This window comes from Crassostrea angulata, chromosome 5 (assembly GCF_025612915.1).
Source record: "Crassostrea angulata isolate pt1a10 chromosome 5, ASM2561291v2, whole genome shotgun sequence".
In the NCBI taxonomy this organism is placed as follows: domain Eukaryota; kingdom Metazoa; phylum Mollusca; class Bivalvia; order Ostreida; family Ostreidae; genus Magallana; species Magallana angulata.
In genome coordinates this window covers 38,932,017-38,957,758 of record NC_069115.1, presented here as the reverse complement: position 1 = coordinate 38,957,758, position 25,742 = coordinate 38,932,017, and the positions used below count along the sequence as shown (strand labels likewise).

At 32.4% G+C, this 25,742-nt stretch overlaps 1 protein-coding gene across 1 annotated transcript; it reads left to right on the top strand.

The window, feature by feature from the left end:
* The first annotated feature begins 3,274 nt into the window (after positions 1-3,274).
* On the top strand, positions 3,275-25,082 carry LOC128184797 (uncharacterized). Its single transcript, XM_052854384.1, has 9 exons — positions 3,275-3,580; positions 3,903-3,987; positions 6,380-6,565; positions 8,680-8,830; positions 9,175-9,329; positions 14,459-14,578; positions 14,887-15,037; positions 21,082-21,230; positions 23,603-25,082. The coding sequence occupies exons 1-9, from the start codon at positions 3,275-3,277 to the stop codon at positions 23,731-23,733; spliced, it is 1,434 nt and encodes a 477-aa protein (XP_052710344.1). The 3' UTR covers positions 23,734-25,082.
* The last annotated feature ends 660 nt before the right edge of the window (positions 25,083-25,742 follow it).

Sequence of the window (25,742 nt, the reverse complement as noted above, 5' to 3'; positions counted from 1 at the left end):
TGAACATTAAACAATACGAAAGAGAGTAAAATATATGTTATTATTTTATCAAAAGAATAAACAACGTCATATGACAATTAGGGAATTTTTTTTACTGTAAACGAAGAGACATGCGGTAAAAAATAAGGAAACTTCGTGGAACTAACTTATGATTTTCGAACAAACTAGATGTCAAGTAAAATAGTGCTGATTTAAATTGCATGGTGAAAAGCACAAAAGACTAGGGGTGATATCATAAAGGTTGCAGATTTCTATTAACTGTGCGTGCGTCATCTTGACGTTGTTTTCAACGTTACCGTGCGCCGTGGTGACAAAACATGTTGATTTCAAAATCGGGAAACAAAAAATACATTATCATCAAATAGAATGAAACTTCGTATATAAATAAAATAAGTATTGTTGCATAGATTAACCTGTTAGTTATGACTTCAATTCAATGAAAAATATATGATAGACAGCCACGTTATCTTCGTATTTTTTGATTGACCCACCCAAACAACACAATCAATTGTTTTGCGGTAACAATCGTACGTATGTTTCTTACATGTCAAAATTTCTATTGAAATGATAGGCAAATGCTTTATCTTTTTTTCTTAAACTTTATTGGAGGGTTTTTTAAGTAATGCAGTGGATGATTAACTCCGACAACAGGTTCCAGTGCATTAAAATAGTTCATTATGACAACTTTAATCAATAAACATTTTTTTACGATACGATTATATGCGAAAATACTCTGACTTTATAATGGAACCACTTTTTTAATACAATACAAGACGCTAGGAAAATATGTCTTCAACTTCAGTATTTCATATACTTGCAATACACTAATACTTGAAATGCAGCTTCATGTCATTTGGCTTTGTAGTTTACAAGAATGCCAAAATGATACTAATTTTACTACAGAGAATGTACAATGAAGGTATTCTAAACTTCTTTTATAATAATTAAAATATATAGCTTATTAATGCAAGTTTATGTCCAAACTTTTATGCTTTATAACTACGTTATTTTGGATAATTGCAGGTGCTTGCAATAAATTGAGCCGTTTACTCACGACAATACAAGTACGCATTTCGATTTAAATCACTCAATTAATTGATATTCAACATGCTGGGTTCCATTTTTAGAACCATTTTACCAATTGTTTTAAATAAACAGCATTTCCTAGAATTACATCTCGACTTAAAAAAAAGAAAATTAAATGTTAGTTAACCATGGTTATTCCAAAAATATAATTTTACACCTTAATTCATCGCTTGAAAATGTCAATAGATATGAAAGGAAGCGATGAAATATATTGCTTCCTACGGTAAAGGTGTCACTGGAAAGTAGTGTGATAAATTCCAAAAGTGAATTAAGTATTATATAAAGCCAACTTGCAGTTCAGTCACCAGGCCTTACTTCAATTGAACATACATATGTCTGAATGTGTTGGAGACACGGACCCAGCTACTGGATCACGCTCCCTAAGATACAATTGACCTTGAAATAGAGATAGGAGAAAAATCAATCTTCTTGACAGTTGACAGAATTGTTATTCGGTCAAAGGGAGATTAATTGAACAAAACACGCGTTTTAATTATAACACATATGTGGAAATTTACTCTGGGGGTCTGCTTAAAGAGGTTCGATCCTCTGTTTTTGGGTAGCCATTTTGGTCACCTCTATTCTGGAAATTATGGATCATATATTGGTACTACTCATAAATTCATATTTTAGATAAAATAAAACAATACCGATTGGAATCAATTACCCGTGAAACGTTATACAATTTTTTTTTCTAGAATTTGATTAATTTTGACTGATCATAGGTCAAAGGATTCATAAATTGCTTGTTTGAAAGTACTAAAGTAAGTGGAAATAAAATAATAAATTTACTAATTCCATCACGAAAAAAAAATAACAGATCTTTCTCAGGATAAGATTGATAAATATTTTTTTGCAATACCATGGTCAAAGAGTTCCTTCTTACATTGATACATTAGACATTATGGACTTTCATTTGGCTCGGTGGACTAGGATCCCTGAATCGCCTCCTTTTGTGGTCCAAATCCGTCATTCATACCCTTTCCTATAGTAGGACCAATGTACTTTCTTTAATGTTCAGAAACATTTTAATTAAGTAGCAAAAAAAAAAATAAATTCGGCGGTTACTAGACTGTAGTAGTCATAGTTTTATTTGTTTTGGCTTTTGATACATTGGAGGCTTTTGGTTGTCCTTCTTTTTTTCAATTTTTTTTTTCGTTTTGGAAGAGATTGGGTTAGGAATAAAAATTTTGCAAATTCAAAATATAATTTGGCTAAAAATTATTTAAACAATAAAGTTTTATTAGTTTGTAAATGAAAAAAAAATAGAGCGTCAAAAAATGAAAGCACACTTAAAAATGTTCATACCGGTTTTTGCTGTAGAAGGAAGCTTCAACTTTTATTACAGCAATCATTGATGCACTTTTCCATAAACCTCATATCCTATTCCTATAAAAATAAACATCTCTATATATTACTGTGCAATATATTAAACAGTAAAGTATCTCTAAAATATTTAATGGCATAAAATTGAAAAATGATCGCCTATTACACTTTAAAAATTAAGTTCATATTAATATAATACTTTCACTCCACGCACTTGTCATTCATTAAAGGTAAGCTATTTGAAACCTGTAAAGGAACGTAGTGTGATTATTACATTATTAAATCCTAGATATATTTTCTGCATAAAAACGAAATTCCTGTTAAGGTCAAGATCTAGTAGATGAAAGGTGCCTACAGGTTTGTAAGATTTAGGATATAAATTCTTTCAATGATGCATCGTAACAAAAGCTTTGTTTGATAGGGTTTAAAAAAAAAATTGGTAAACACAATGAAATATCATGTTTAATCATATCATAATAACTCATGAAATGACTCTAAAATTTGTTTGTATTATTGTTCTTTTGTCCATACACGGTTCTGAAGCAGGACTTTACGACCTGATAAAACATCATTTTTTGGTGTGTGTTTTTTTTTGTTTTGGGGGTTTTTGGGGGTTTTTTTGCAAAATTATATCCATATTATCTTTTCCTCTGCCTTCTACAATTTAACCGACAGCGACCAGCAGATAATTTTTCGCCTGACAGAAAGTTGCAATTATTTCCATCATTGCTATCCCCGCGTCATTGGTTGTATGCAGGACACTAAGTAACGCCCTCATATATATGACACGAAACTAAAGCATCCACAGTGTGTCTTAAAAATCCTTTCATACGACAAAGAGTCAGATGGGGGATTTACATGCATGACAAGAATGACTCCAAAATTTGTTTGTATTATTGTTCTTTTGTCCATACACGGTTCTGATGCAGGACTTTACGACCTCTTTACGCCAGAGTCTCGATTGTCTGGATTTGTCATAGATAAAATTTCTCCGATTGGAATGGTTATGTGTGTTCGAGAATGCTCGAAAAGAATTTCGTGTGCGTCGCTTAATTATCACCGAGGAAGATTGGAGTGCGAGTTGTCATACAGTGACGCCACAACGAATCCATCCAACATGACGTCAGATTCTGAGTTCATCTACATCAAAAGGAACCAAATACCACAGGTTATATTATCATTATATTTTGTTGTGCCCACTATCAATAATATCAATTTATTTTCCAATTTTCATTTGTCATTTCATTTAAAAATCTTTGAGTATTGTTAAAGATGATTTGAAGTATTTCCTATTATAGTTTTACATTTTAAAAACTATAAATGTTAAAGAATAAAAGTTGGAAGGTAAACAGTTTTGAATTTGATGTTATTTCAACAAATATCAGTAAAACTAGCATGAAAAATAAATACACCTTAAAGAATTCGAGAGGGCAAGTGTAGAATTAAGGGTCAAACTAAATTTGCTGATATTATTGTTTCATGTATTTCAGGAATATTTTGAGGCCTGTAATGCGTCATGCTCAAAAAGAGAAAGTTGCGTCACTGCGTCAAATGAACCAACGTGCGTCAAATCAGGTTAGTCTACATAGTATGTAGTAAATATGAAGTACTAAGTATCTGTTTCAACTTTTTGAGAAAACTATATAAAGGTAATAATTTAGAATAAAAGTACTATGGATTCAGTAAATAGGACATGACGAAAAACGATTTTGTAAATAATTAGAGAAATAAATGAAATTTAAAAAGAGAAAGAAACAAAATTACATGTATACGCAAGCAAATTCCATAAATGGGATGAAATAAAAGAGTCAAAATAATAGAAGATGATTATACAAGTAATTGAAGTCTCAAATCAAAATTGTGTCTGTCTATGTCGTTTAGAGCAAATTGGTTAGGTTGCAGCTGCTGGGTTAAAAAATGCATGTTTTATGTACGATATGTATTTTACTCGTCACATTTTAAGTCCACTTCTCACTTGATCATTATCTTTAAAATAAGTCTAAATTTATTTGTTTTCTCAGGATAGAAAGGTTAATATTTCATAATCACACAACATTCATTAAGGAAATCAATAAAATTCATAAACAGATAAGATTTGTCAGAAACTATTTTTATGCAGAGGTTTATCTGAGAAAACGTGTACAAATCGTGCTATTTTTGAAAATACATTTCGCTAAACACTGAATATCTCTTTTTTATGCATGCAAACTTTTAACTTGTAATATGTTTGAAACATGTTTTGTAGGTTCAGTTTAACATTTAGAACTTAATTCTAAAGAGTGTGATAGACTTTTCGCATAAAAATATGCAAACATATAGAAACAGTTTGAAAACTTTTAAGCCAATCTTGAAAGAATTTAGCCTTTGTAGCCCTCTTTCCAAAATAGTACATTACTGACCCTCATGTTTTCAATGTTTACGTGAATGAAATACTAAGACATATCTAGACAACCTGTATTGAGTTTATAAAACTTTTTTTATATTCAGCTTAATGCTTAATTATGAAGTCATTTAATTGATATTTTTAAAAACTAATTTATTCAACAATTCTTTTTTAAATTGAAATATTTATTAATATAATAACACAACTAGTACAATATTAGTATTTTGAACTATTTCCTCTAGAGTTAAAATAATTTTTCTATAATACATTATATTTGGTGCTTCAAAAGGGTATGCGTTTTACAACTTTGCCATCGTTTTATTAGACCCACGTATTAATATATAGGATAACATTATAATCGCTGAATTTGACAGAGTGTCCCAAAAATATTTTGGTAAAACCATTTAGATGCCAGAACAAAACAATACATGTAACAATAATGTCATTATATATTTAAATTTTAGTATTTTCTTACTAAGTTATTAGTGAAACTAATAATTTTCATTGCCCTTCACACTGCATTGTTGACAAAACTGAAAACCATTTTTAAATTTTAATGCGCTTGATGCGTGCGTTATTATTTTTAGATTGTAGTTTTTCACAGTTTATATAAGAAATAAGGAATCATTCTTTGGGTATTATGAAGTGATAAATTTGGTCGGGGCATGATCAAATCCAATGAGAGATTTGATCACGTCCCGACCGAAATTATCACCTCATAATATTCAAAGAATGATTCTTAATTTCTTGTATTTATATAATTTCAAGCCATCGTCCGATTAAATATTTAAATATAAATATATCCCGCACAGTTTTATAAGTGTTATAAGCAAACCCCGCTGGCGCCTCAATTTGGCGTCATTTGAAGTTATGGGTTTTATAGTACAAAATCGATACGTAGTGTTATCACAGGCAAAGACACTGTAAAATGTAAATATATAAGGAATAAGGAATCATTCTTTGAGTATTATGAGGTGATAATTTTGGTCGGGGCGTGATCAAATCCAATAAAGCCCGAAGGGCTTTATGATAGATTTGATCATGCCCCGACCGAAATTATCACCTCATAATATTCAAAGAATGAATCCTTATTACTTATATTTATATAATTTTAAACCATCGTACGATTAAATATCTAAATATATACAAGCAAACCCCGCTGGTGCCTCAATTTGGCTTTATGAGTTATATAGTACAAAATCGATACGTAGTGTTATCACAGGCAAAGACACTGGAATATGTAAATATAATCGGTTTGACAATCTCTCGGTCCAAGCAGGTTGTTTATTTTAAACACGCAACAGCACATCTGAAATATGAAGTTCCAGAGTACAGAAAAAAACTCGATCGAACAATATTTCTGATAATTTCAAACAAACATGCATTAACGTATCTTTATATCATTGGGGGATTTTCACAGAGAACAAGCTAATATTTAAAAGTTTTGAATTTTATGTGATTCATTTCTTAAAATGAAATAATTTACTATACAGTAACCTTTTAGAAGAATGACCAACGTCAATAGTAAGCCATTTTTAAGTTATGCTTTGCTCCATTACTTTTAATTAAGGAATTTTATTTTAGATTGTCCTGTCAATCACCCTGACACCAATTCAACTGGGGTCAAGGTCACATCTACCAAGATTGGGACTGTCTTAACTTATACGTGTAACTCGGATACTTCAATAACTTTAACCTCTAAATGCAGAGGTGATGGAACTTGGACATCTTCTGCTTTTTCGTGTGATGAACCACTGCCGGATACTCCTGGTATTTTTTTTTTCTGTTCAATCTAACAATATACTATAGATAGAAATGCATTTGTGTATAGTAACCTGTGTTGAGATTAATTCCTGAACAATTATTGATAAAAAAAAAAACGGAGTAAAGTTTTTTGGGGTTTTTTTTTTTTTTTTTTTTTTTGTATTTTTGGCGAAGGAAAACAATTCCAGAGATAGCAATCAATTTAAAGTACAGGACACTTCCTTGGAAAAAATATCATCAATTAAAACCAAATCGTGGATTCCCATTATCAACGATGTACTAATTTCCAATCAATAGTTTTGACATACTTTTGGTTTAAGGCTTTAAGTCTAAGGTTAATCATATGTATAAAAAAGATAACTGTATACAGGGGTATTTTCGCCCCATGGAATTTTCGTTCTCCTACAATTGCAACCACTTTCGTCCCGTCTTGAATTCGCCCGGACACAGTTGAGCAAAAATAAGACGGGGCGAATATTTAATTTCCCTGTATACGGTACTTGTGCATTTTGAATGACTGACCAAAACTGAATGTTAGAAGTCAAGTTATAAGAGAGATACAGAGGTTAGAATTCATTGTTATGTAAACAAAACTCAAGTCTTATATTGTTTACAAATAATCTAAAGTTAGAAATTATCATTTCTTTGACAAAATGACTCGTGCCAAACAAGATAAACTGATTCAAGCAACATTTGATTAAAACTTACACCAATTAAATACAATAAATACAATAACAAAACTCAAGCTTTGTTTACAAAACAAAGAATTTCAAACTCTGTATCTCGCTTGTTACTCAATATTCGACTATCAAATTTTGACGAAGATTTAAAATTTATAAACGTGATGACTTCAAATTTTCTAAAGTCAAGTTTCCTTACATCATCACCTGCATATGGAGTTTTTGTCTTTCAGTAATTCAATGCGCAAGGGCATGCTCTACGTATGAACAGTTTCTAATCACCTAATTGTCTACGGACTTTCCGTTGTACCCGACTACGACAAAGAGCACATGGCGGGTATGACCGGTCAGCATAGGATGCTCATTCCTCCATAGCACCTGTTTCTACCTCTTAGTTTTTTAAAGGTCCGTGTTTGCTCTGCTCCGGTTTTGTATTTTCCTTCGGACTTTTGATTTTGAACACTGTTCGTCATCACCATATGTCATACAAACAATTTAACAAAACATTTAAATCACCATCTTGTGACATAGTGACTTAAAAAGTATGTCAAGGTGTAACTAGGTACCTTAAATCAATTATACTTCACATGGATCAACTTAAAAAGTGGAGGTAAAAAGCATTCATATGATGTTCGACTCTTTAATCGCTTATATTCAAAGTGTTGTTATTATAGCTCTTAAAGAGTTTTCTTCATAAAATCCACATAAACAAAATGAAAATAAGAGGTTAGATAAAATATGGGGTATTTTTTAGATATAGATTAAAAAACACAAAGATGATTTTTTTTTCTTCTAATATAAGAAACAACGCTTATTGAATTCATGTCATATTAATGTCTGTATACAGACTATTTCAACACACTTGCCTCCTATAGTAAAGGTTACAGTCATTTCATGCATATCTTTTACAAATTTATTATATGATATGGTATGCGATTTTAATGATATACTATGAGATTTGTATGCCATGCTATGAGATTTGTATGCTATGCTATGAGAAATTGAAATGAAGAACCCAGTGATATGGTATGGTATGCTATGCTATGGTATGCTATAAGATTTGAACGAAAACGCCTCCATACACAGAAGAGTTCCACACATTTCGAAGTAAAATAATAAGAAGCCAAAGTTTACCACAAATCTATTATATGAGCATTTATTTCTTCAAATAAAAATATTTAAAACCGAGTTAAAATAATGCTGTATGCTATGCTATGGTATGCTATGGCATGATATGACGAATGCGATTCTATGAGATTGTATGCTTTGCTATTAGATTCTGATGCTATGTTATGAGATTTCAATGCTGTGCTATGCTATGGTGTATGTTGTAAAAGATATGCTTGAACTAACTGTATATATATATATATATATATATATATGTATCTATATATAATACATGTATATAGTTAAATTTCGGACCTGTATGTTCAATTTTAGCTTGTTTCAACACTACGACATCGTGTTGGTATGAGTATAGCTTTGTTCATGATACTACGTGGAACGGGTGTTCAGGTGGCCGGAAGTACGTCATGAAGACCAAATATACTTCCGCTCCTATTGTCGGAGTAGAACTTTGCAACTCAACAAGGTAAATCTTTGGAATACTGTTTTTTGTACTATTTAATGATGATATTTGTAAACGTTAATACGTTTTCTCGTTATCCTAATGCGTTTTCTATGTCAAAATCGAGTGTAAAAGAATTTAAGCTTTTAAAATCCAATGTTGGTACGACACTGGAGAATAAAACCATGAAATAAATCAAGGTTAAATGAAAAATAATACAAATGATTGATATTGACAAATTTTCAAAGCAGCAATGTCTAGCTGATTCCAGAATTCTACAATTATAAACTTACAATAGAAACCTTTCTTGTTAAGTTATTCAGTATCAAACCTGAGATTTAAGCTTAGATTTTTGCAAATTTTGATAGGTATCAGATATTTCTTGGAGCAAATTTAACGGATACGTTTCTGAACATTGGTGATGGGTCGGGCGAGGGAGCTGACCACTGTGAATTGGTTGGGGGGCTGGAGGTAAATGCAGTTCTCCCTGAGAGGAATGATAGTGCACCTGCGCTCACCGCAGGTAAGTAATTGAAGAAGGAGATAGCATGTTTGCATCAACAGTTTAATTCCTAACCGGTGGCAAGTATAGTGCTTTAATTCTAAAATGTAATCATGCAATTATATACATGTATACTGTTAACAGGATGGTTTTCTCCTCGTTTCTATTTTTCTCCTGTTTGATCTCTAATCATTGGGCAAAAGACGATATGCCATTTTAAAAAGTGTACACGTATACACGTATTTCTATCAATGTTATGCATGTCATAACGAATGAGTCTTCTCGTTATCAAACATACTTCTTATAATTTGAAATTAATGAAATTTTGACATAGTCAAACTGATCATTTTACCAAATGATTCTATCAGTTTAATCAAATTTGACATTTTTGTTTTCGAGTAAAGGTCAGGTCAAGGTCACTACCTTTTTCCTCAACTTAAAGGATGATAAAAATAAATATAGCTCTTTTCAGTTATGTAGACATTTGTTTAAGATTTAAAGATTCTATTCTTCAATGAAATGATAGAATATCAGAATGTCTATCAGCTTATACTACTTAATTGGAATAAACATTTATACTAAAATTGATTTCTTAAATTTTGAAAAATTTTGATTATTTTTTTAATGCTTCCAATATTAAAATATTTCTTATTTTTACGTACAGTGTATTATGAAGACTTGATATAAAGATATAAATTGACAGAAAGGCTTATATATTGACCATCTTATAAGAGAGAAAAACTGATTTTAGTGATTTTTTCACACAAATCAATGTATAGAATGAGCGCTTTAAAAGGCTTTAAAAAATAGAATTTGAGTGGCAAATAGTATTTTGAAAACATATTCTGAACCCCAAGTATCATATCATTAGTTCACATTAGTAAAAAAAAAATCCAACATTAATGTATTGTTTTTAAAATGCTAAAACAGACTCATTAATCTGCAGCAATTCTGAATTGCGAAACATATTTTCCTACGCCAATATTCCGCCAAAAATATAGTCCTTGTTAGATTCTAAACATTGATTTCTTTTTATATGCTAAGTTGTATGATAGTAAAAAAAGAAAGAAAAATATACTATTTTAATTTCCTTACATCTTGATTTAATGAAGTCGAAAACCAGAAAAGACTCCTTCCACAACAGAAAATTATTATGATTTGCTTTCCATTTTGTTAAATGTGTTTTGCTAATGAAATTGGTTTGTTATGTTTCTGGCAATGCATGCTCCTGCAGACAAGAAAATCTGTTAATATGCTTTAAGTTTGCAGTATTTGCTGCAATTATGTCCGCAAGATTGCAGCAAGCGGCGAACATATGCAAAATAGAACGTTTTCTTCCTTCGAATTACTTTATTGGCTGCAAACATACAGTGGACCTGCTGCAAATCTGCCAAAAACAAATCTATTCGAGTAAGGGAGAACACGCCTGAACGCATTCTCGAACACGCATCGATTAAAAGCTCACCTGAGCTGAAAGCTCAAGTGAGTTAATCTGATCACATCTTGTCCGTCGTCCGTCTGTCCGTCCGTCTGTTAACTTTTTACATTTTCAACTTCTCAAAAACCGCTTGGCCAATTTCAACTAAATTTGGCGCAAAGCATTCTTATGGGACGGCAAATATAAATTGCAGAAATGAAAGACCGATCTTTATTCAAAGCGGAGAAAACCTCAAAACTGTAGAAAAAGGGGGTTCATTTTTTAAAATCTTCTTCTCCAGAACTACTGAATTTAAATTCAACGTAATTTAGCATAAATAATCTTTATGGAGAGAAAACTATAAATTGCAAAAATGGGCTAATTCTGTTCTAAATCTGAGTTTTTACGAAAATTATGATAAAGGAAATGCGTGTTTAAATCGGTTTATAACTTCGGATTCGGTATTCAATACTTCTTGAACGAGGTTCTATTTTTAAAGCAGCCATGTTTCACGCTTGTTAAACGGGTTGGTCTGACAAAGATGAATTTGTTTGTTGTGCAACAGTTCGCGTGCGAAGGGAAACTTTGATACATGCAAGATACATTGGTGCCGATTTTGTGAAGTAAATTGAGATTAATTTTTTCAATGCGTTGACAGTTTTCACATTTGATGGTGGTGTTATGTTAGCTCGTTTTGATTTAGTTTCATTTTCATTATTTATGCTTTGTAACCTGGGGAACTATCGCCTGTATTTTGACATTTTTACGTATGAAATCAAACATAGACTTCGATTAATCAGATAGTTGACTGTTTACGTAATTAAATGTACCTGCAAAAAATAAACAAAATCTGATGTATTAGCAAAGTACAAAAATACAATTCATTCTACTGGTAATTAGGTATGATCTTTTGCGTAATGGTTGATGAATGCAATGTGTTTTGTTGAGATGCTCGGGGTTTTTTTTTTATTTATTCAGTTTAAACAGAGTTTATTATCGCTGACGGAAATATGTAGGTACATATATGATTCATTTTGAAAAATAAACTGTGATATTTATTTGTTTTAGTGCATGTTTCTTCTGTTTAATTGTTTATAATTTCTATTTACTAACCATATTTGAGTGTTAAACTTCGAATTAAAAGCAAGATACAGAGCTTTGATTACAATTCTATGTTTGTACACAAATCTGAGGCCATTTTTTTGGGGGGGGGGTTACATTTTAAATGCGGAATAGGAAAAACAAGTTAAAAAGCTGAATGTAATAAACTCATGTGAACAAAATATGACTCTAACCTAACAATATTGAGGGCACTGTAATTTCTTATAATTCTACGATTGACACTGAAATTTTGGTTGATAATTTAAAATGTCTCGCTGAACGTTAAACACTTGTACAAAAAAAATTAAAGGATGATATGTTGTAAATACTTTATGGGGCCCCCTCTTTATACGATGAATAATATGAAATCTACATCAATTTTAGACACGAGTAAATAAAAACGACACCGTTAAAACAGTTTCCATAGTTCTGACACAGTTCTGTTACGGGGATAAACTCGATAAAGGCAATTTCGCTATTCCTAAGAAAATATTACAGCCTGATTTGAAGCCATTTGTTGTTTTTGAATAAAGATGAAAATAATGTGTTAGCCTTAGTAAAATAGAGTGATATGCCTGTCAATACATTGGTTACGTGACAACATTTTTTATTCGAGTTTATTAATCAATTAAGTGAGTAGCGTTAGAAAAGTCACAAGAGTTTACGCCAGGTAAACAACAGTTTTTTTATAATGGGGAAGACCAATTAAATTTGAGGAATTGAGCGCATTGAAATACAATTTTCTTCTTCGCATCTATAGAAATTTTTAGATAAAATACCATAACTATTTTAATATTTTTTTAAAATACAATAACTAGTAAGTTGTTGAGGAAGAAAATGTACCTATATGCTCCTATTAATTTATGAATATATATCAGACGTGTGGTGTATACTACTCGTCTGATAAACCTTTGCTATATTAAACGGTGCTTTATCAAATACTTCCGGTCCGAGTTATTTTTGACACAGCCCTCGCTTCAACGCTTCGGTGACCTATTAACGAAGATTTGCTAGTACTTTCAGCATACCTATAATTACTACAAAAAATTGATATAAAATGGATTTTGTTAGAGATTTTAATTACAAATTTCCTTTTATTTCCCATATATATATATATATATATATATATATATATATATATATATATATAAAGCACAAAGAAATTCACCTTGTTGGAGCTCCACCTCCGCCCCGGCCGGGGCTTGAACTCACGACCTCTGGAACCCATTCTCCTAGCAGTGAGCGGCCACCGCGCTAACCACTGGGCCATCTAGGCAAGACAAAAATCTTGCTTTCGATGACGAAGGGAACCTAGCGCGCTGGTCGCTCACTACACGGTCGTTTGACATACAGGTGGAATGCAGTTAAACGACAATTTGAGAGGATCGGGACGATACACATTGCATAGATATATACATATAATAAGCACAAACATTGCAATAACTCTCAAATTGACATATACCTGCCCATAGTGAATGATAAAGATATACATAAAGCACAAAGAAATTCACCTTGTTGGAGCTCCACCTCCGCCCCGGCCGGGGCTTGAACTCACGACCTCTGGAACCCATTCTCCTAGCAGTGAGCGGCCACCGCGCTAACCACTGGGCCATCTAGGCAAGACAAAAATCTTGCTTTCGATGACGAAGGGAACCTAGCGCGCTGGTCGCTCACTACACGGTCGTTTGAGATACAGGTGGAATGCAGTTAAACGACAATTTGAGAGGATCGGGACGATACACATTGCATAGATATATACATATAATAAGCACAAACATTGCAATAACTCTCAAATTGACATATACCTGCCCATAGTGAATGATAAAGATATACATAAAGCACAAAGAAATTCACCTTGTTGGAGCTCCATTTCTTTGTGCTTTATGTATATCTTTATCATTCACTATGGGCAGGTATATGTCAATTTGAGAGTTATTGCAATGTTTGTGCTTATTATATGTATATATCTATGCAATGTGTATCGTCCCGATCCTCTCAAATTGTCGTTTAACTGCATTCCACCTGTATCTCAAACGACCGTGTAGTGAGCGACCAGCGCGCTAGGTTCCCTTCGTCATCGAAAGCAAGATTTTTGTCTTGCCTAGATGGCCCAGTGGTTAGCGCGGTGGCCGCTCACTGCTAGGAGAATGGGTTCCAGAGGTCGTGAGTTCAAGCCCCGGCCGGGGCGGAGGTGGAGCTCCAACAAGGTGAATTTCTTTGTGCTTTATGTATATCTTTATCATTCACTATGGGCAGGTATATGTCAATTTGAGAGTTATTGCAATGTTTGTGCTTATTATATATATATATATATATATATATATATAACTGTATTCCACCTGTATCTCAAGCGACTGTGTAGTGCGCGGCCAGCGCGCTAGGTTCCGTTCGTCATCGAAACAAGATTTTTATGCCTTGCCTAGATGGCCGAGTGGGGAGCGGCTATGGAGAATGGGTTCCAGAGGATGTGAGTTCAAGCCTCGGTCGGGGCGGAAGGTGGAGCTCCAACAAAAAAGAATTTCCCTGTGCTTATTATTATATATATATATATATATATATATATATATATATATATATATATATATATATATATATATATATATATATATATATATATTGTCGTTCGTTTCAGGATATGGTCGGTTAGGTGAAGGCCAGGAATTCATCATACGAGCCATTGGAGGAGCTACTTCATGGTACAGTAGTCCGTGGTATGAGTGTGGGGTAGAGATACCAGGACCAGTCGAACCAGGCAAGTGGTTTTCTTTCTGATCTGAGAGAGAGAGAGACAGACAGACGGGTACGAACGGACGGACAGAAATACAGATAGAGGAGAAGCACATCATGTCTTTTGTTTTAGAAAAAAATCTCACATTGTCTTGAGAGAGAGAGAAAGAGAGAGAGAGAGAGACAGACAGACAGACAGACAGACAGAGAGAGACAGAGACACAGAGAGGCAGAGAGTGAGAGGTACAGACGTACAGAAAGACAGATAGAGGAGATAAACACCATGTCTTTTGTTTTAGAAAGAAATATTATATTGCATTCTTCTTCTTACAGCCTGTATGAGTGCCACGCCCCCTTGTTGGTACGCCTACAATGTGTCAGTAGACAACAGCTTAAATGGATGTACTGGTGGGCAGATACTTGTCAAGAGAACAAACTACACATCGGCTCCTTTTCTCGCTGTGCAGCTGTGCAATACCACTAGGTAATTTCTGAAAAAAAAAGTAGATGAGGTTTTTTAATCAATGTCGATAATAAAATTGAAAATCCTGGATGGTAGGTTTTTAATTAATCAAAACTTGATATTAAATGACACATACGGCATTTTAGATAGTAAGCAACTAATAATTGAAAAATGTTAATCAAAAATGTGCTTAATAAGGATCATTGGCTACATTTTTGTCGGGAATTTCAAGTTAACTCCTACACATTGAGACAAAAATTTTTTTTCCCTATTATAACATTTTCCCGATTTTGACCTTTACCTCGATTATGACATGCCTAATTGTGACAAGAAGCACACGGCGGGTGCGACCGGTCAGCAGAAGATGTTCACTCCTCCTAGCTAGGCACCTGATCCTACCTCTATATTTTTAGATGTTCGTGTTGCTCTGCTTTGAATTTGTATTTCGTTTTATGGATTTTTTAAATGGTTGACAGATTGTTATTGTCATTTTTCATGCACCTTTATTCAATTTAGATTAAAACTGCATTAAATTGTTTGAGTAATATTATTGATACTTTAAAATTTCATTAGTAATAATTATAATATTTAATGTATCGTTTTCATTTTCAAACATTTACGGCAAGCGTTTATTACTTCATTAGTCTGACGGATAGTGTTTGACAAATTATCCTTCTAAGTGATCTCTGGGCATTGTCAAGAGAATGTGTATATCGTAATACTTACCAAGCATTTACAAAGAAATACGTTGATAGGCTCTTTCCCTTGAGAATTACATCAAATATATTACCCCCCCCCCCCCCCCGTTTTTGGAGGGGTAAGTTTTGTTTGCGTAGTAATTATTTGTTGTCAAGATGGCTAGATTTCTTAATGATATATCACAAGTTTTGCGTATTAGGTTTGAGGCGTTTGATACCCAGCACTACAAATTATGCAAGAATATTAACATTCCAAACGGTACTACTTCATTTATATAAAGATGTACTGTTTGAACATCTTTAAACGAATAAATGTACCACTATTGATTATCAATACCTATATAGTTTTACATTAATGTTGAAATCATCATAATATCATAAAAAAATCTTTCATTGGTGTTTTTTGGACGGAGAGGCAATAAAGGAATCGCAAAAATTTGTTGCAAACAAACTATAGCATTAACTCAAACAAAGAGTAGCTCGTTTTCTCCAAACAGTGTTGTTAATGGTAGTTTAATAATGATTTTCTTTTTAAAAAATGAGTAACAATTTGTTTCATTAAAAAAAACCCTCAAAACTAACTTTTCTGAACACTTAAGCGTTTCTATTCCCATTTTCAAAATATATTGTTATATTTTAATATATCGTCAACTTTCCTTACTTATGTAGCAATATACCTTCATTACCTGCATATGGAGATTTTGTCTCTCAATTGATTCGATACGCAAGGGTATGCTCTACGTATGAACAATTTTCAAAACGAGGCAAGCTAAGTAGTACTGTAAAATAAGATGATAAAACAAGATTATCAACAGCCTCGATTAAAGTCACCATTTCTTAGTTCTAATGTCGGTACAACGACCTTGTCAGGAAATAGAATTTTCTTCTAGGTCGAATGCTGACTGACGTTTTTCATGCTTATTGTTAGGCCATTATTAATCACCGCATTGTCTGCTGATTTTTCCGTTTTTCCGATTTCGACTAATAGCACATGGCGGGTGTAACCAGTTAGCAAAAAAATGCTCAATCCGTCATGGCACCTGATTCTACCTCTAATTTTTGTAATGGTCCGTGTTGGTTCTACTCCAGTTTTGTATTTTTCCTTTGGACTGTTGATTTTGAAGCACTGTTCGTTATCATCATAATCCATGTATTCTCAAATATACAAAATAGTTTCCAAAGCAATGTATTGATCTTGATCTCCAACTGCCTAACTGCAACCAATGTTTAAACCAAGCAAAGAGTACCTTTAGAAAAAAAATTGGTCTTTTGAAAATCACGTCTCCTTTGGCTATCATTGGGGAAATAATGAAAAAGGAGGGTTTTGTTATAGAGGTGTCAAATTTTTTTACGTTACTACTACTGATCATATTCTTACCGTTGAATTTAGATTTAGATTGATTTGAATTTTAAAGTTAGTTTAAGAATCAAACTTAATTTCCAAATAAGCAAAATAACGCTTGTTTGCCTTCTTTGAGAAATTCTTTATATACGAGGCATGTAGCATATTTGGTTGTCTTACTTTGCTATATTTTATACGCGGTTTGTGGATTTAACAGCTTTTTATATATTTTGTGATACTATAATGAAGTGCATGAACCGATTGATGTTCTTGCAATGAGAAGGCAAAGAGTAAGATATACAAAGTCGCTTTTGCATAAATGTTGACTTAATCTTGATGTATATTGATTTTTAAAGGTTTTATGTTTTGATATAATTGATATTAGATATTGAAATTTAAAATTGACATCGTAAGATATTGCGATACTCGCGGTAGTTGCCTCACCCATTAGGATAAGTGCCTCTGTTTATGCAAATGATATATAGCTTTTGATAATTTCCATTTCAGTCTTTTGAAAAATTGAATCTATGCATTCACACTCCCATTTTGTAACTTTGATGTTCTCCAGGAAAAGCAGAGATATATCATGGAGCACTTTACTTCTTTTTGGTAAAAAAAAAAAACCCACATCGTTAATTTATACTCTATATAATTGATTATAACAAATGCCTCGTAAATTGTTATTTTTGGGGGTTTTTTGACACTACAATAAATTGCTTTGTTCAGATGGTTTCGCAATATGTACAGTTAACATGCTACAGTGCTGCGTAAAAGACCATTTCTATTGGTTGTCCAGATACAAGGGAAGATTTTTAAACCATAGTCATCAATTTCATTACTTTTCTAATCAGTTGCGGTGTATTTTGCAATTAGCTTGACAACACACATAACATCAATGTAAAACTAATCGAAATTGACTCTGTCATGAAATGCAATAATTCATGGAGTAAAATTTATTTTCTATCATATATTCCTTTTGTAAAACATGAAATACGGCCAATGCATTTTACATGTAGTTAAGATATTACTTGGACTTTGTTTATCATTTAATTCCTTTTAAAAAGGATCTGGGGTTGTTTTTTTTTAATTTAAAGATTAAACAATTATGAAAATTTAAATTTTCGTTTTCTGCATCAATCAAATTGTTGTACATCTCTAATTTTTTATGATAATGTAATATAGATATTCAAAGAATCTTTTTTTCAAGACTTGCAATAACATTGTTATGTATGCACCTAAAACAATAATCTATATACAATTATCAAAGACGAAATACAGAAAACAAAACAAGTTTGGGGAATCGCCCAATGAAAAACAACTACACAGTAATTTATTTGAAGTTTTATTTGGCGATGATTGGCCATGGCTGCTTAAAAATGTGGGAGCCAGGCATCAATTCTTGCCTTATAGGGCATCCCTAACAAACAAGCAAAGCAAAAGCTTGAGCCCTGGGAACAGATGCTCAACTGCTTGCTCACCTAGTCCATAATATATATATATATATATATATATATATATATATATATATATATATATATATATATATATATATATATATATATATATAATATAAATATATATATATATATATATATATATATATATATATATATATATATATATATATATATATATATATATATATATATATATATATATATATACACACACACACAAATGCAAATAACTGTCAATTAATATTGTTGACATAAGAACTACTGGTAAGCCAGAATGCCGCCCACTGTTGGAATTGCGTGGGATTTCTTTCAGCAGCCATGACGATTGGAGGCCAACAAATACAAAGTCACAACGAACCAGGCTTCAGCTTGTCCTGCAATGGTCAGAAAGAAAAAACAGCAGCAAAGAAAAGAATCAACGTACATTTATTCATAACAGTTTATCAATTAAACAGCTAATAGGTAAAAGCATTGACTCAACCAGGTGAATTTTTTGAAGGATGACTGATGCAAGTACAAAATGACGTCACGGGTTTGGCTAGTAGCCCAAAATTTAAGGCCGATGGTAAGGCTAATACCAGGAGGCCCAGATTATTGTGGGAATAATAGTTGTGAAATACGTGCCTAGATTTATGAGTTGATAATAAAATAAAATGTTAATATGATGAAATCTAAACATGATTTCCCTTTGATAAATGAATTTAACTCTGATTAGTTAAATTGTATTATATTCGGTTTTGTTTAATTGCAGACCATTTCATTTTCGGACGTATTTTAAACACTTTCTTTATAAGCTCTCCTTAATATATTTTTTGCCATAAAATACCTGTAAACTCAGTTTATTGGTGGTAATTTATATATCAGTATATTTTTTAGAATTAAATACGTACACGCATCCATTTCTCTGTGGTAATACATTAGAATATTTACACCTACCGATTATGATTCCCTCTATTTTTTATTGAAATGTATTGTAATTCATAGCTCTATTGAAAATGATAGGACTGAAATCCACACACCCCGTTTATCGATTGGTCGAAACCTACGGCGACATAAGAAAAATCACGGACTGCACGAAATAATCATGATTATGTCAGACTCAAATTCCCAAAGGAGACGTTTTGATTATTTCTTTTAGCTAACGTACTGATGTACATTCACATTAATTTAGTGAATTTTATTTACTCTCAATAAATTTATTAATTTGTTGAAAGAAAGATGTAAACATTAAAGCTGCTTGGTCCGATTTTATATCAAATTTTATGCACGCATTAAAACGATGGCTATGCTTAGTATATGTATAATAATAGACATTTCAATAGTTTTACCCGTCAATTATGCCAAATTTCAATGAAGAAAAATACTTACAAAATTTGCTAACAAAACAAACGACATTAAAAGGTACCTCGTTAATTCGCCTCATGTTAAATTTCGCCCCTGACGACGAGACGGGTATAGTTGTATTACGAATTTGACACCGCTTTAAATAAAGGTCGAAATGATCAGACAAATTACAAATAAACATGTGTACGTTTTGTTTGCTAATATTTCTAAAGTCTGCCTTCTTTACAATCGATGCATAGCATTCGGGTTGAATAACCCGAATCATTCGAGGGACGAAACCAAGCGGTTTCCTTTTCTAAACATTCCCGTGATGCATTTTGGTTTGTTTTTGCGTTTGCCCAAAGAGAAATTATTTTTATTTACTTTGAATATTTCTAACTTTAAAAGGAGACTGATTCTGCAGGTGTAAATAGGAGAAAGTGCATAACTTTCTAAGATAAATGATTTGTATGAAAAAACTTTTGAAACTGTAATTACAAAAAAAATCGGACCAAGCAGCTTTAACAATGAAATACTTCTTTTGAGTATTCATGCGGTTTATGAAGATAGCGGGTAATGTATTTTTTCTGCAATGTCGCCATTTTCATAAAAATACACATACCTGTGAAAGAAGTAGAATTGAAATCGAGGGAATGGGGGAAAATGAACACGTGTCGATTACGTTTTCCTTCAATTTAAATAAGTACATAAAACAGCTTATATATGAAAATATACTTTAAAATTTTAGGAATAAAAACTTTGTTTAGCTTTTAAACATAATACTTGCCAAAAAATGAATGTTAAAAATACCAAATTTACATCTTGCTTATGCTTTGTAAAAGTTAGAATCGGTTCGTACCATATTTTTTTTTCGCACGAATTTTTGGTGTGTGTGCGGAACAGAAAATTGATTTGCATGAGATAACATAACCTTTCGTTGAATTTTCCATTGGTTATTGTGTATTTTGTTTAATTGTCTGTCAAAGAGATGGGGATTTTTAAACATTATTAGGAGCACGCAAATTGTATTTATGTTTATAATATGAAAGAAGTGGAACACGGTATGACGCAATGGTCACAGGTTTGATTATACTAAACTCTGGAACATACTCAAATCGTCCGTTTTATATCATACCAACAAGTGTAACCGTAATATTTGACCAATCGTAACATCGCTTGACCTTGTCCGTAATATCAGGCGCCGAGTAAAAACTGAATATATGTTACTACTTTAATGTGTTTCAGGTACAAGTTTTTCCTTGGCTCTGGCTTAGGGGCTACCTTCATGAACATCGGGGACGGTGATGGCATGGGCGAGGATCACTGTGAACTCGTGGGTGGATCTGAAAATAATGCAGTTCCTGCAGAATATAAAGTTCTCCTTCGCGTTTATGGTAAGTATACGAGGGCTGGTCAGAAATTATTGAGATATTTATACTCCTATTCCCTTGGAAAAAAGATAAACCCTTGAAAATCCACCAGAAAGTAAATCAGGATGCAGTTTATTGTTGTGAAATGTTTCTAGTCCATGGCATTATTAGATCAATCCTAGTAAGCTGACGAACTTGCCTTCGACCAATTACTATACCTATGAATAACTATAATTTTTAATTAATTATTCCACTATATTATAATATGATTTTAAAAGATATTGTACTGTGACGAAAAATGACCCACAACGCGGGTAGGTTAAGGCAACTCCGAGTTTAACGACCGTCAAAATTATGATCAATTTAGAAAATGTTTATTTTTATGAAAACAACGCGGGATATTAATACCAAGTGAAAGAGTTCAACAAGATATTATTTTTCTACTTCGGAATCGACTCAATCTTTGAAGCTGCCGTGCCATGGTATCACGTGACAGTTAAAAATAGATCACTTTTTTACCTTAACAAAAAATCAAAAAGTGTAACACTACCCCGAAGTTCATTTGTATGTTTGCTACAATAATTCGATTGGTAATTAGTTCATGTTTATTAGTATTACTGCTAGAATCCTATTGTACATTGCATAAAATAAATATTGTAAATATTTATCGGAAACCCTCTCAACTTCTAAAATTTCATTGAAAATACTACGTATATTTCGTTTAAAACAACAAAGCACAGGATTCTAGCAGCACTTTTCAGGTAGTTTAGGTCATATACCGTTCAACGGATATTTACCAAAATCATCTTTCCTAATATCCGGGGTAGTGTTACACTTTTGCCATTTTTTGTACACACTGACAGAGGAAAGGCTGGTCAAGCCATATAAATATCGATCCGCTTACCTTATAACACTCGCTGATTAAACAAAATATCCATGCCTGTATTATCCTGATTATATTCTAACTGACACTCATCTAAATCTTAGGTATCTGTATTAAATAAGTCTTATTTCGGCATTGTTTACACTGCAATCCGATAATTTGTCTCCCGACATGATCTTCTCTTTTAGACATGCTTGTGACGTCATCAATGATAATTATACGCAATAGAGTAGTCCGAAATATCTGACGTTTTTCTGGCTTTTTTAACGATTTTGATATTTACTTGCCAGGAAAACGTCAGAACCGGCGCCATTACGAAAACTGGAAATTTCGCCGCCTCCAACTGGAGGCATTCTCGGCCCAATTTTAAATACTTGCGAATCGTATCAAATATTTAACTCACAACTTAACAATAAAAAAATGACTTTACTACGTACACATGTGGAATACGGTTCTGACGTTTTCTTGGCAAGTAAATATTAAAATCGTTAAAAAAGCCAGAAAAACGTCAGATATTTTTAGTAAATATCAAAATCGTTAAAAAAGCCAGAAAAACGTCAGATATTTCGGACTAGCAATAGAGAAAAATCGAAGATATATTCAGTTAGAAAAGTTTCTAGTGATATTCTATGCCTGTAGTTTTTATAATTTAAACCAGTGATAAAGTGAAAATCGACATGTTTCTGAGTAAAATATGACATCATGCTGCTTATTGTGACGTCATATCGATCAGAGGAATTTGATCGCTGTGAGTTGCCTTATCATACCTGCGAATTATTGGCATAGAACCAATCATTTAAGTATTGAATCCTTATTTTTTGAAAGATATAGTCTCATTACTGCAACGGTGTGTGCATACAAATTGAATAACGCGCCTCAGCGCGTTATGAAAATTTGTTTGCACACACCGTTGCAGTTATGAGACTATATTTTTCAAAAAATAAGGATTTAATGCTTATATTTACATTTTTTTTACCTTCTTGTCTTGTACGCAAATGCGAATTATACCTCAAAATTACTGTATTATCCTATTGGTAAGTTCAAATTAATGGAAGAGCCACAGTAACAGCCACAAGCGTGATCTTTGATTTTCGCTTGTGACGTTGTATTTAGCAGCGTAGAACGTTTGTGACGTCACAATTAAAACTCGTGATTTAACCTATTAGTACCCTGTGTGTGTTATGGTGCTATATCTGCGGTAGCTTTACATGCAAAATATATGTGGAATGTAAATATAAGCTCATGTATATTAAAATTTTGTGGTACATGGACGCTCAGCTATATAGCTAGTATTTAATATGAAATGATATTCTGGTCAAATTAATCAAAAGTTTGAATTTCTATTTTTAAAAAAAGCCTATTATTTCTATCAAGTGCATTTTGGTTTTTTTAAAGAAAAATTATCCAAATAAGGTAAAATCTAACAATGAATGTACAGAGCGTTAATGAACTTTAATTATACAAAGGCGATCTGTAGGATTCGAACTCAATACTTTGATTTTCTGTATCCCAGGTTACTACAGAGACTCAGCTGGCCAGGATTTTTCATATGGTGTCATGGGTAATCGCACGACGATTTATGTCCATAACTACATTCAGTGTGGAATTTCCATTCCAGGCGAAGATGACGTGGTCTACGTATAATGCACGCCCGCACGCAATTACGAGCATTTTCGGCCCTTCTGAACTTATAAAATTTTGGTCGTATATCGAACAAATATAGTATGAACAATTTGTAAGCGCTGAAACTTTGAAGGTATTTATGTCACAATCTGTTGATGTGCATACTACCAGGAAATTCATTTCTGATTCCACTTTTTTTGTAAGCGCAACTCCCTTCAAAACGCTGTACGGTGTGTAGATGTGCACAGTAGAAGGAAATTTCGATTCCAGTATTTTCTTGGAATTTCGGGCATTTTTGGCTTAATTTGAACTTAAAATTTTGGCCATATAGTGAATATAGTAATAAAGAGTTTGTAAGCGCAACTCCTCTTAAATCGCTGCACAGAATTTTGAGAACGTTGAAAGTATTTGGGTGGCAATGCGTGATATGGATCGTTCATCCGTATATTTCCGACCGGGAGCTACAGACCTGCAGCTATGCGTATATGTGCATATTATTTATACTCCCGCAAACAAAGTTTGGGGGGAGGTATATTGGTTTTACCCTGTCTGTCTGTCTGTCTGTCTGTAGCCCCCTATAGAATGGGTTATTTTCTTTGGGAAAATTCTGGAGATTTGTACATATGTGGAATACTATCTGGAGATGTGTACCTGCAATTTGTATTAAGACTAGACGATATTTAACGATTTTATGACAGTTTTCATTTTTCTTATCTTATATATTGTACATTAATGTTGAAAAGTAAGGGAGGTAATCCTTAAAGTTTTATTAATCATTTAATAGTTTTTAAAACACTCTAAAAATATGTTTAATTTTGAATTTTCTGAAAATATATACAATTTTGAATATTTTCTTTGTTAAATAATTTTTTTTTTACATTCTAGACTTTTTTTAATTTATGTGTCACAAATTTTTATTATTTAATTATATATTTTACTTACTTTAATTAAATTCATATTTGTCCCATTTAGAATAAGCCTCGCGGGGGTATTAGTCTTATAAGGATAGTTCTAGTTTAGCCTACCAAGAAATTCCTATTCCATTATTTTCTGGGAGTGTCGGCCCTTTTGAACTTATAATTTTGTTGATGCTTAAGATTTGATCTGATGAATTTTTGCGGCTTATTTTCTCTATTAAATTACGTTTGTGTATTTAATGCATATACCCTATTATTCATTATGTGTATCTATTGTCAAGTATTGGGGAAGCGAAGGGTATGTGATCTTGCTTATTTTTTCTTTTCATTATATTTGAGTTTGTTGTAACCTTGTGTTTTGCTGTATATACTGTTATATTTGTCTTTTTTTTTTTTGGCTTGTAACAAGTTTGTAACAAAATATTTGTTTGCAATAAATTCCATATAAATTCATGACTTTATATTATATCTATAGTTTTCTAGCATCCGTGAAAATGCGAATGTTTTCTTTCTTCAGAAGATATTGTATTAGACATGAAAAACTTCGATATTTCACTTCTTTTCATGGTATAGATCGGGCACGTAGCATCGGGGATGGGGGGGAGGGGGCTCCCTACTTTTTCTCGCAGCTGACAGGGTTGGTTTTTTTTTAAATTCACATCTATTTTTTGGAAGCATGTAAAAATTGAATTAAAAGGAGGAACTTTAACAGTGAAATTGTTGTTAGGTGGAGTTTTTGCATTCGAACTTAGTACAATTTTCAATAAGGACTACTAAAACTTTCAAAACATTTTTTTATTTATTGTAAGCAATCAAATTAATGGGTTTTTTTTTATCAGCGCATTGCTTAGTAAAAAGTCACTGATTATTCAGTCTAAGGAAAACCGTAATTAGGGTGATAAGTCAACACTAGTCAAACCATCAGATCTAACTTAAATTTTTTTAGAAATGATGTTTTATGTCAAACTTTGGTAAAGAAAAAGATAACATATACATGTATACTAGCTCTAAAATTTGAGTGTTTTCCTATTTCTTTATAAAGAGCTTATTTTGATGAGGTCAATATAGTTCAAAAAAGGCCACGAGCATCGAGCCATCTTAAATTAAGTATGC

Coding starts and splice junctions, on each gene's coding strand:
- LOC128184797 (XM_052854384.1), top strand. CDS start 3,275: ATGACAAGAATGACTCCAAAATTTGTTTGTATTATTGTTCTTTTGTCC. Junction 9,330..14,458: donor TGCACCTGCGCTCACCGCAG/GTAAGTAATTGA, acceptor CGTTCGTTTCAG/GATATGGTCGGTTAGGTGAA. Junction 14,579..14,886: donor ACCAGGACCAGTCGAACCAG/GCAAGTGGTTTT, acceptor TTCTTCTTACAG/CCTGTATGAGTGCCACGCCC.